General features: G+C 41.1%; 1 protein-coding gene across 1 annotated transcript; it reads right to left on the minus strand.

The window, feature by feature from the left end:
• Positions 1–9275: 9275 nt before the first annotated feature.
• On the minus strand, positions 9276–11064 carry OR10H4 (olfactory receptor, family 10, subfamily H, member 4). The gene has a single exon (XM_002761852.5). It carries the CDS (start codon positions 10784–10786, stop codon positions 9836–9838), a length of 951 nt encoding a protein of 316 aa, XP_002761898.3. The 5' UTR covers positions 10787–11064; the 3' UTR covers positions 9276–9835.
• Positions 11065–12029: the final 965 nt, after the last annotated feature.

Below are 12029 nucleotides of genomic sequence, written 5' to 3' on the forward strand. Positions count from 1 at the left end.
CATAGGCCTCGCTGACAGCCTGCAGGGGGCACTTGGGGACTGGGAGGCCTCAGGGAAGGGGCCTAACCTCGGTGGGTTAGGTGCGGCCTGAAAGCTGCAGATACTGGCTCCGTACAGCTTTGTATTCCTGCTTAATGGGCAAACCCGGAGAGGTGTGGCCTGAAAGATGCAGATACTGGAACCTCAGCGTAGGTGTATGGCTTGGGGCACGTTTGAGCTCTGAGCACAGACTGCCAGGAACCTAGCTAACTGCTGCTAGTGGAATGCTATGGGTGCAAGACCTGTCTTGCCAAGAGTGTAGGAGCTGGGTGGGGCTTACTGCCACCTGCTACTCCCCATTCCCCATACAGACTCTTCTGTGAAGCAGAGGCAGCTGTGATCCTCCCTGGAACATTGTCCCTGCAGCCAGAGAACCAGTCTCTGATCCTCAGTGGGGCTACTGCTTTTGTCCCGATGTGGAGAGCCAGGGGGCCCACTTGCCTGACTGAGCTCTCATCTGGTATATTAACACATAGGACAGAAACTTTGGGGAGCCCTATGGCCCCACCCACTGCCTGAGACACCAGAGCACCTCTCCTGGGTAACCTAAGGCACGAATTCCACTCCTACCACCACAGCTGGTGCTCTTTTGCAAGCGCCACCTCCTGGCTGTGGGCCAGTTGACGGAATCCATTATAACATCTGCTTGCAAGCACAATAATGAAGCAGGAGGGAGAAAAATTGGGCATGACCTCAGCTATCACCATTGCCTGCATCAACCTGGTTAATCAGGAAGTTCTGAGTGTGTCCACATGACCAGTTTGTTACTGCCACACCTGGCATTTGAGAAAACCAACACACTAAGGCTATTTATAACCGAGCAATCTCACAGAATCTACATCACTCCCTTTCTTCCCCCACCAGAGCTGGTGCTCCACTGCTGGGAGTCTCGAGGATCTGTTACATCACTGGTCCCTTGCAGACATTATCCAGCACCAGCATGGATTGTGGCCACTCCACTGGGTGGTTAGACCCAGAGGAGCTGCAGTCTTCATAGTAGGCTGGCCCTCGGGGACTCCCAATCCTAGGGGAAAGGGAGTGCACCATATCGACAGAGCACCCCATCGGATAAAATATTCCAGATGGCAGACCTTGCATCCCAGAACTTTCTGCATATGAAAAGTTTATTTCAGCAGAGGCACAGGTGCTGTGCTGGGTTCAGTAGGTGAAAAATCTGCAGACCACTTCAGCAGTCAGGCAGTTCTGGGGACCATGAAGGGCTTCTTCCATGAGAGCTTGGCATGGCTATACATGTAGACACTCTTTCTGGAATACTTCAGAGTGACTGCATACTGTAAGAGCAGTACCCTCCAGGTTCAGGCTTGCGTGAGGGGAGAGCCACAATTCCTCTCTACAGGGAATATCAGCATTCCTGCCAGTGAAAAGAAGTGCCTGTCGGATCTGAATAGTCAGATCACTGGGTCAGGAGTGTATCTGGGAGTTGGCTAACTCTCCTGCTGTCCTGGCAGGGCAGCTGAGGAGGCTCCCTCCCTTACCCTTGAAAAGACCTCAGTGTGTTAATCACTGAGAGCTCCCTCAGCCACCTCTGTCAAGTCTGAGACCTCTGCCCACCACTGGGAACTGCATCGACCAAACCGCTTTAACCACACCTGGTTTTTATTCATGACACCTCCCTCGACTGGCCTAAAGCATGAACTGTTCAACTGTAAACAAAACACTGGGGGATATAAATAAAGTGCATACTACTGGGGGATGGGATAAGCGTCAAGAGACCTCTGCCTTTCCAACACCAGCAGACAGTGAACCTGCACTCATGCTGAGCACATTGCTGCTACTGCAACCAGCATCTGAGAAAGCCACCATACAAAGACCCCATATAACCAAGGAACTCATGCAGAGTCTGCCCCATGAAAATCCCCAGGGTCATAGACTATAATAAACTATAAACATTAAAGTCACATCCTCAAAGGGAAGAAAGAACTAAGAAAAATCACAGTTGAATAAAAAAATAAATTAAAAAATAATTATAAGAATTAGTCTAACCAGATGAGAGGAAATCAGAAAAATAATTCTGGCAATATAACAAAGCAGGGTTCTATAACACTGATTAGCTCTCCAGCAATAGATCCAAACCAAGATGAAATCTTTAAAATACCAGATAAATGCCATGGAAGAGCTTAAAAAAATAAAATAACAGATAAAGAATTCAATAGGTTAATTATTAAGTTACTCAAGGAAATAAAAGAGAGTAGTAAAAACCAACATAAATTTAAAAGTTAATTCAGTATATACATAAAAATGTTCTAAAGAGATAGACATTTTAAAGAAAAATCAATCAGAACTTCTAGAAATGAAAGACACATTTAGAGACTTACCGAATGCAGGGGAAAGTTTTGAAAGTAGGCTAGATCAAGTAGAAGAAAGAATTTCAGAGCTCAAAGACAAGGCTTTTGAGTTAACCCAATTGGACAAAAATAAAGAAAAAACTAAAAAAAAAAAAAAAATCATGGCCAGATGTGGTGGCTCATGCCTGTAATCCAAGCACTTTGGAGGCCAAGGCGGGTGGATCACCTGAGGTCGAGAGTTCAAGACCAGCCTGACCAACATGGTGAAACCCCGTCTTAAAAAAAAAAAAAGAGAAAACTAACTTACTTTCTTTCTTTCGTTCTTTCTAGATAGGAAATGGGAAGGGTACCCAAGAAATGTAAGGTATGCATAATGTCCAATTATGAGAATCATTGACATTCTTGAGGGAGAAGAGAAAGCCAAAGCAGTCCTGAGCAAAAAGAACAAATCTGAAGGCACCACATTACCTGACTTTATATTATATCAGAAGGTGATAGTACCATGATCAAGGCAGATACATAGACCAAGGGAACAAAGTAGAGACTCCAGAAATAAAGCCAAATACTTACAACCAACTGATCTTCGATGAAGCATACAAAAACATAAATTGGAGAATGAATACCCTCTTTAATAAACCATCGTGCTGGGAAAACTGGATAGCCACACATAGAAGAATGAAACTAGCTATTAATGTTTTCCGTGGCTGCACCCTGTGAGACTCAATCTGATCCTGTACTGCACCTCCTGGAGTCACTGAACATCTTAGCAATCTTAGGCACCAGAGAGCATCCCTTAAAGAAGGCACAAAAGAATGTGGGTACCCAGAGACTCACGGCCAAGGTAAGTCCCAGGCCAGGCAGCATTCACCACAAGCTGAACAAGGAGCCACTGGACCTTAAGGGACCATCAGCAGAAGCTTAGCAGTATTCTCCATGGGCCTTCAGTGAAGGTCACGGGGTGAGGCACCTCTGCCTGTGTGAAGGGGAGGGAAGAGTAGGAAGGACCACATCTCATGGCTTGAGTGCCAGCTCAGCCACAATAAATATAACACCAGGTAGATTTCCTGTTTTTGGTGCCAGTCCATGGCACTCAGTACTAGTACCAGTTGTTGGCAACTCTGGACCCATCCAGGGCCTGGGAAACTCTCTGCCCTGAAGGGAAGGGCACAAGCCCAGCTGGCTTCACCACCTGCTGACTACTTGTGGAGCCTTGAGTGAACTTAGGCAGTAGCCAGGAAGTTGGTATAGGAGGCCTTGAGTGGGATCCAGTGCTCTGCTGGTTTTAGGTCTAAGCCAGCATAGTTCCATTGGTGGTGGCCACAGAGGTGCTTGTGTCAGCCCATCCCCAGCTCCTGGAGGCTTAGAACACAGAGAAAGCAACTATGTTTGTTTCTGAGAAAGTAAGGGGGGTAAAATAAGTGTCTCTTCCTGGTTATCCAGAGAATTATTCAAATGTTATCTACCATCAAGGTGGTACCTTTATGAGTCTACAAGAACCACAGTGTTATTGGGCTTGGGATGCCCCTTAATTCAAATACAGTATATATGACAACATCTAAGTCTTTTTGAATATCTGGAAGTTTTCCTTAAAAGATGGGTACGAACAAGCCCAGCCTGTGAGGATTATAATAAATACCTAACTCTTCAATGATGAGACACAGATGAATATCCAGAAGCATCAAGACCATCCAGGAAAACATGACCTCACCAAAGGAACTAAGTAAGTCACCAGAGACCAATCCTGGAGATACAGATATATGTGAACTTTCAGCAGAGAAATCAAAATTGCTGTTTTGAGGAAACTCAAAAAAATTCAAGATAATACAGAAAAAAAACTTGGATTTCTATTAGATGAATTTAAAAAAGAGATAATTTAAAAGAATCAAGTGGAAATTCTGGTATTGAAAAATGTAATTGACATACTGAAGAATGCATGAGTCTTTTAATAGAATAATTGATCAAGGACAAGAAAGAATTAGTGAGCTTGAAGAAAGGCTATTTCAAAATGCACAGTCAGAGGAGACAAAAGAAAAAAAATTCTTTTAAATGGAGCATGCCTACAGGATCTAGAAAATAGTCTCAAAATGGCAAATCCAAGAGTTCCTGGTCTTAAAAAAAAAGGGTAGAGAGAGCGAGAGATTGGGGTAGAATGTTTATTCAAAGGGATAATAACAGAGGACTTCCCAATCCTAAAGAAAGATATTGACAGTGGAGTTTTAAAGTCTCCCACTATTATTGTGCAGGAGTCGAAGTCTTTGTAGATCATTAAGAACTTGCTTTATGTATCTGGGTGCCCCTGTATTGTGTACATATTATGTTTAGGATGGTTAGCTCTTCTTGTTGCATTGATCCTTTAACCATTATGTAATGCCCTTCTTTGTCTCTTTTGATCTTTGTTGGTTTGAAGTCCATTTTATCAGAGACTAGGATTGCAACCCCTGCTTTTTTTTTTTTTTTTGCTCTCCATTTCCTTGGCAAATCTTCTTCCATCCCTTTATTTTGAGTCTATGTGTGTCTTTGCATGTGAGATGGGTCTCCTGAATACAGCACACCAATGGGTCTTGACTTTTTATACAGTTTGCCAGTCTGTGTCTTTTGATTGGGGTATTTAGGCCATTTACATTTAACATTAATATTGTTGTTTGAATTTGATCCTGCCATTTTGTTACCAGTTGGTTGTTTTGCCCATTGGTCTTTACCATTTGGTACATTTTTGCAGTGGCTGGCACAGGTTGTTCCTTTCCATTCAGGAGCTCTTGTAAGGCAGGTCTGGTGGTGATGAAATCTCTCAGCAATTGTTTTTCCATAAAGGATTTTATTTCTCCTTCATTTATGAAGCTTAGTTTGGCTGGATGTGTACATGTACTCCAGAGCTTAAAGTACAATAACAAAAAAAAATATCAATATCCAAGTACAAGAAGGTAACAGAACAGCCAGCAGATTGAACCCAAAGTAGACTATCACAAAGCATTTAATAATCAAACTCCCTAGGGTTAAGGATAAAGAAAGAACCCTAAAAGCAGCAAGAGAAAAGAAACAACATAAAACAGAGCTCCAACACATCTGGCAGCAGACTTTTCAGTAGAAACCTTACAGGCCAGGAGAAAGTGACATGACATATTTGAAGTGCTGAAGGAAAAATCTTTTACCCTAGAATAGTAAATTCAGTAAAAGTATTCTTCAAAGATGAAGGAGAAATAAAGACTTTCCAAGTCAGTCCTTACTTATCAATCATAACATGGAATGTAAATAAATGAAACTCTTCAATCAAAAGACAGAGTGGCTATGTGGATTTAAAAAAAAAAAAAAAGACCCAATGATTTGTTACCTTCAAGAAGCACACTTCACCTGTAAAAAATGCATCATCTGGCTGGGTGCAGTGGCTCACACCTGTAATCCCAGCACTTTGGGAGGCTGAGGTGGACAGACCATGAGGTCAAGAGATCAAGACCATCCTGGCCAACATGGTGAAACCTTGTCTCTACTAAAAATACAAAAATTAGCTGGGCATGGTGGCAGGTGCCTGTAGTCCCACCTACTCAGGAGGCTGAGGCAGGAGAATCACCTGAACCCAGGAGGTGGAGGTTGCAGTGATCTGAGATCACACCACTTGCACTCCAGCCTGGTGACAGAGTGGGACTCCATCTCAAAACAAACAAACAAACAAACAAAAAATCCCGTAGTCATAAAATGATAGGACAGAAAAAAAACATGCCAATAGAAGTTTAAAAAGCACAGGAGTAGCTATATTTATATCATACAATATAGATGTCAAGACAAAAACTATAAACAGAGACAAGAAGGTTGTCATCTCCTGGACCTAATTGATATTTACAGAACATTTCCTCCAGTGACTGCAGAATACACATCCTTTTCCTCAGCGCATAGATCATTCTCAAGGATACACCAGATGTTTGAACCCAAAACAAGTCTGAAAACATTCAAAAACTGAAATAATATCAAGCAGCTTGTCTGGTCACAGTGGCCTAAAACTAGAAAGCAATAAGATAAAATTTGGAAACTCTACAAACACATGGGCATTAAACAAAACGCTCCAGAATGACCAGCTTGTCCACAAAAAAATTGAGAAGGAAATTGAAAAATTTCATTAAGCAAATGATAATGGAACCCCAATATACCAAAACCTATGGGATACAGTGAGAGCCATAAACCTTCCCCTTATTGCTGCTTTCACTGTATCCCACAGGTTTTGGTAAGCCAGGCAAAGAAAGACAAACATCACATGTTCTCAAATATTTGTGAAATCTAAAAATCAAAACAGTTGAACTTATGAAATTGCCATAGGCTGGGAAGGATAGTGATGGGTGGTTGGGAGGAGCAAGGGGAATAGTTAATGAGTACAAAAAAATAGAATCAATAAAATTTAGTATTTGATAGCACAACAAGGTGACTATAGTCAATAACAATTTAATTGCACATTTAAAAATATCTAAAAGAGTAAACAAGATTGTTTTCAATACAAAGAATACATGCTGGAAGGGGTGGATACCCCATTTTGCGTGGTATGATTATTTTTTATTGCATTCCTGTATCAAGACATCTCAAGTATCCCATAAATACATACACCTACTATATATACATACACAAAATATATTTTTTAAGTGGCAAAACTTATGAATAGACATTACTCAGAAGAAGACATAGAAAAGGCAAAAAGGTATATTAAAAGATCCTGAAGGGCCAGGTGCGGTGGCTCATGCCTGTAATCCCAGCATTTTGGGAGGCTGAAGGGGGCGGATTACCTGAGGTCAGGAGTTCAAGACCAGGCTGACCAACATAGAGAAACCCCATCTCAATAAATAAATAAATAAACCCTGAAGATAATTCATTTAGGAGAGAAATGGAAATCAAAACTATAATAAGAAATTATCTCACCCCAGTAAAAATGGTCTCTATCCCAAAAATAGGAAATAATAAATACTGGTGAGGATGTGGAGGAAAGGGAACCCTTGTACGCTGTTGGTGGGAATGTAAGTTAGTACCACCACTATGGAGAACAGTTTGGAGGTTCCTCAAAAAACTAAAAATATGGCCACCATACCATCCAGTAATCCCACTGCTGGTATATACCCCAAAGAAAGGAAATCAATATATCAAAGAGATACCTGCTGTCCTATGATTATTCCAGCACTATTCAAAATAGCCAAGATTTTGAGGCAATCAGAGTGTCCATTAACAATTGAATGGATAAAGAAAATGTGGTACATATACATGATGGAGTACTATTCAGTGATAAAAAGAATGAGATTCTGTCATTTGTAACCACATGGATGGAACTTGAGGACAATATGTTATGTAAAATAAGCCAGACACCGAATGACAAACTTAGAGTGTTCTCACTTATTTGTGGAAGCTAAAAAATACAAAAATTGAACTTACAAGGATAGAAAGTAGAAGAATGGTTACCAGAGGCTTTTAAGGGTAGTTGGTGGAATGGTTAATTGGTACCAGAGGCTTTTAAGGGAGTGGGAATGGTTAATCGGTACTAAAATCTAGTAGGAATGAATGTATAAGACCTAGTAGTTGCTAGCATAACAGAGTGACTGTAGTAAGAAATGATTTAGCTAATTAGTAATTAAAATGCATCAATTAAAATACAGAGATTGTCAGAGCAGATAAAAAGAATAAGACTCAGCTATAAGTGTTTTTTTTTGAGATGGAGTTTTGCTCTTGTTACCCAGGCTGGGGTGCAATGGCGTGATCTCGGCTCACCGTAACCTCCACCTCCTGGGTTCAAGCAATTCTCCTGCCTCAGCCTCCCGAGTAGCTGGGACTACAGGCATGCACCACCATGCCCAGCTAATTTTTATATTTTTAGTAGAGACGGGTTTCACCTCGTTGACCAGGATGGTCTCGATCTGTTGACCTCGTGATCCACCTGCCTTGGCCTCCCAAAGTGCTGGGATTATAGGCACCGCGCCCGACCAAGTGTTTTTTTTTAAACAAGAAAACCACTGTAAATATAAAGGCATATATAAAGTAAAAAGTAAATGGATGGAGAAAGGCATACGGTACTAACACTAATCAAAAGAAAGTAGAAGGAAAAAGGTAACGAAGTAGTAATACAACACCTTGGCTATTGCAAAAACTTTTCTATTTATTTGAATAGAAATTTCTGCCTCTGCAGCACTTTCGTAGGACATATTTAATGCCATTTCCATCATCAAGTGTGTCTCTTCACTGTCTGTGACTGTATTCCCAGGGGCTGTCTCACTGGATGCTGTAGTGCTTCACTGATGATAAGCACACATTCAAGTCTTCCCCAGAGTATGCTGGATAATGCAAAGGATAGTTTGTTTTTGTTTGGAATTTTATAGCATAAACATAGGATAAAACTTCTTCCAAGCATGTCACCTTTTGACCTTGTAAGGCGGTGATCTCTGCTGTTCTAGAATGAAATCTCTTTCAGTGTTGACTTCTACATTCCAGCACCAGCAGGAAGCAGAGGTGAGGACTCTATGAGTAGCATTAGAAGAGCAGTCACAACATAAAAATAACATTCATTCCTCAGCTGGTGGAACCAATGATCAGAACGAGAAACCAGATAATTAATGTATCCATTAGAGGCAAGGGAGAACATGTCCTAGAATGACTCACTGAGATTGCAGAGCAACTGTGTCAAAAAGGCTTGGAGGAGAGACGTGGCTATCTTATTAGGACATATTACAGCCCTATTATTAAGACATGTTAAAGCCCTATTACCAACCTCCTTTTTTTTCCATCTTCCTCCCTTTGCCAGATTTTGCCCCAAATTCTTAGTTATTACATTTCCTGTACAGACCAAAAATTCTACAGAACTCCCTTCTTACTTGACACCTGCTTTTTCTCTCTCTTTCTTCTGTCTCTGGCTCTGTATCTCTCTCTCTCCTTCTTGCTCTCTCTCCACTTTTGTATTCTGACATCCTTCACTCAACTCAACATATTAACATACACACATACACTTAGGCTATACCTCTCCCAAAGACAGTGAGGAACTTTAAATAAGAAACCAGTTTATCTTAGACAAGTCGTTTATTTTCCTTTGTACATTTCTTCTAATTAATAGGATAATATTTATAAAACACTGGACACAGTACTGGATACATAGAAAAAAATTAAATGCTTGGTGGCATTTATGACTATCATGTTTTTCTTGCTTTTTCTTACACCAGGGGAAAATAAAACATTTTTTTGCCTGTTCATTCAAGAAGAACCATGTTCATAAGTGCCCACATGCATCCACGTGATGATCCCCACCTGCCCATAGACAGAAAACACATTTCCAGGCACAAATAATGGGATAAAGTTCATCACAATGGTTCATAAACAAGACATTATAATCACTTGAGTCTAAGCAAAAAGGGAGTGGAAACAATAGCTAGTATGTATCAAACATGTATTTTCACATACCTCAACCCTTACAATAGTTCTATGGAGACAGACATTATCCTCAGTGCTTCTATTATATTTTTTCACCAATAAACTGGCATTCAGGAGCTTAGAGGACAGAATTTTCTGCAAAAGTTTTTATGTATGGCATTCTTCAGCTCCTTGTTCCTTAGGCTGAAAATGATTGGGCTAAGGAAGGGGGTGAAGACAGTATAGGTGGTGGCCATCAAGGCATCACTGTACATAGAATGGAGGCCCTTGGGCTTGAAGTAAATAATGGAGGCAAAACTATAGTGCACGACCACCACAGTGAGGTGGGATACACATGTGGAGAAAGTCTTGTGCCGGCCCTCAGCAGAGGGAATCCTTAAGATGGCAGCCACAATGAAGACATAGGAGAGGATGAGGAGGAGTAAACAGCCTCCCAGGGCTGTGACACATACCAGCATCACACCCATGATAACAGATGATGTGTTGTTTCCACAGGCCAACTTCAAGAGGGAAAACACATGGCAGGCAAAATGTTGGATCACAGTAGACCCACAGAAAGTGAGGTGAAAAACTATCATTGTCACCATCATCCCCATGACTGAGCCACCAGCCCAGGTCCAGGCCACAAGACGGGCACAGCCACGGGGGCTCATGAACATGTTGTAATGCAGTGGGTGGCAGATGGCCACGTAGCGATCATAGCCCATGACCATGAGAAGGAAGGAGTGAGTGAAGCCAAATGTGAAGGAGAAGAACATCTGGCTGGCACAAGCCAGAAAGGTGATGGAATGATGGGTGGAGAGCAGATCAGCGAGCATACGAGGGGTGATGGCAACAGTGAACAGAATCTCAGAGATGGAGAGGGCACACAAGAAGAGGTACATAGGTGTGTGGAGTCTGTGTTCAATCCAGACTGTAGCCATGATGAGAAGGTTCCCCAGTAATGTGAACAGGTACATCAGGAGGTACAGCAGGAACAAGACGGGGAGGAGCTGCTGGGGAAAGGCTGAGAAGCCAAAGAGGATAAATTCAGACATGGTGCTGTAGTTCTGACCAAGCATGGATACTGTATCTGGTGAAATCAGAAACAAAATTAAGTGACACTGGTTAAAACATAGACTCTAGCACAGACCAAATGGCAACTCAACAGCTCTGTGCTATTCAACAATTGGCAGAACTCTTCTAGGTCTCCACCTTCCTCATGTGTAAAATGGAGTAAATAATAATAGTTCTTAACATTCAGCAATGTGACAGTCATCAAATGAGATCAATATTTTAGATGATCAAGTCAGATTTTGGCTACTAATTGGGTTTCTATTAACACTGACTAGTATAAAGAAAAAATTCAGTACTTGGGAGACATTAGAGACAGGCATGGATGATCAGGGTTAGATTCTCTTGAAAATATGCCAGTTCTAAAAAACATATTTTGATCTTGTGGTTTAAAGTTTTTTCCCTGAGAGTCTTTGTGTTTTAATTGCTTATTTAACCCATTTACATTTATTTAATACTGTTTTATTGGTACTCGTTGATGCCACCTTATTTCAAATTATACATTTACTATTCCAAAAAAACTGAATAGAAAATTTGAAAATAAAAAGATGGGTAAATATATGCCAGACAAATATGCACCAAATGAAAGCTGGGGCTGCAATCTTAATAATAATTTTTAAAAAGTGGGATTTAAGGAAACAGTGGTCACAATGTCTCTAATACCATATGCCATTCCAGAGAGCTAGAGCTCCTTGAGACATAGCTAATCTGTGGTCTGGACATGGAAGAAAGCCTTGGATATCTTGTACCAGTGTAAAATGAAACTTTCACTAAGTAATGGGATAATATTAAAAGTCTGCAGGTCCTAGACTGAAAAGATGCCCACTAGCCAAAATGGATAATCATTATACAGAAGATGGAGGAACAATCTAAATGATACCATGAGGAAGCTTTCAGAAAATTCAGAAGGTGGATAATTCCACAGAACAATTGGTCTGGTCTCATTGATAAAGGCTCATTCAAGGGATAAGAGAGATTTAAGGACATAACAACTGGATACAACATAAAGGACTAGTTGAATCTTGATTTACATAACCAGCTGTAAGTATTTTTAAGGCACTAGAGAACATTTCGACTATAGTATGAATGAATGATTGGGTATGAGTAATATTAAGGCATTATTACTGATCTAATTACTAATTGTTTAGAGTCCCGTCCCCCAGGTTAGAGTAGGATCATGACTCACTGTATCCTAACCCCTGGGCTCAAGTAATACTCCACCTCAGCCTCCTAAATAGCTGGGACTACAGG

The sequence above is a fragment of the Callithrix jacchus genome, chromosome 22 (assembly GCF_049354715.1).
Source record: "Callithrix jacchus isolate 240 chromosome 22, calJac240_pri, whole genome shotgun sequence".
NCBI lineage: Eukaryota > Metazoa > Chordata > Mammalia > Primates > Cebidae > Callithrix > Callithrix jacchus.

Excerpts from the sequence above, each read along its gene's own strand:
- OR10H4 (XM_002761852.5), bottom strand. The coding sequence starts at position 10,786 with ATGCTTGGTCAGAACTACAGCACCATGTCTGAATTTATCCTCTTTGGC.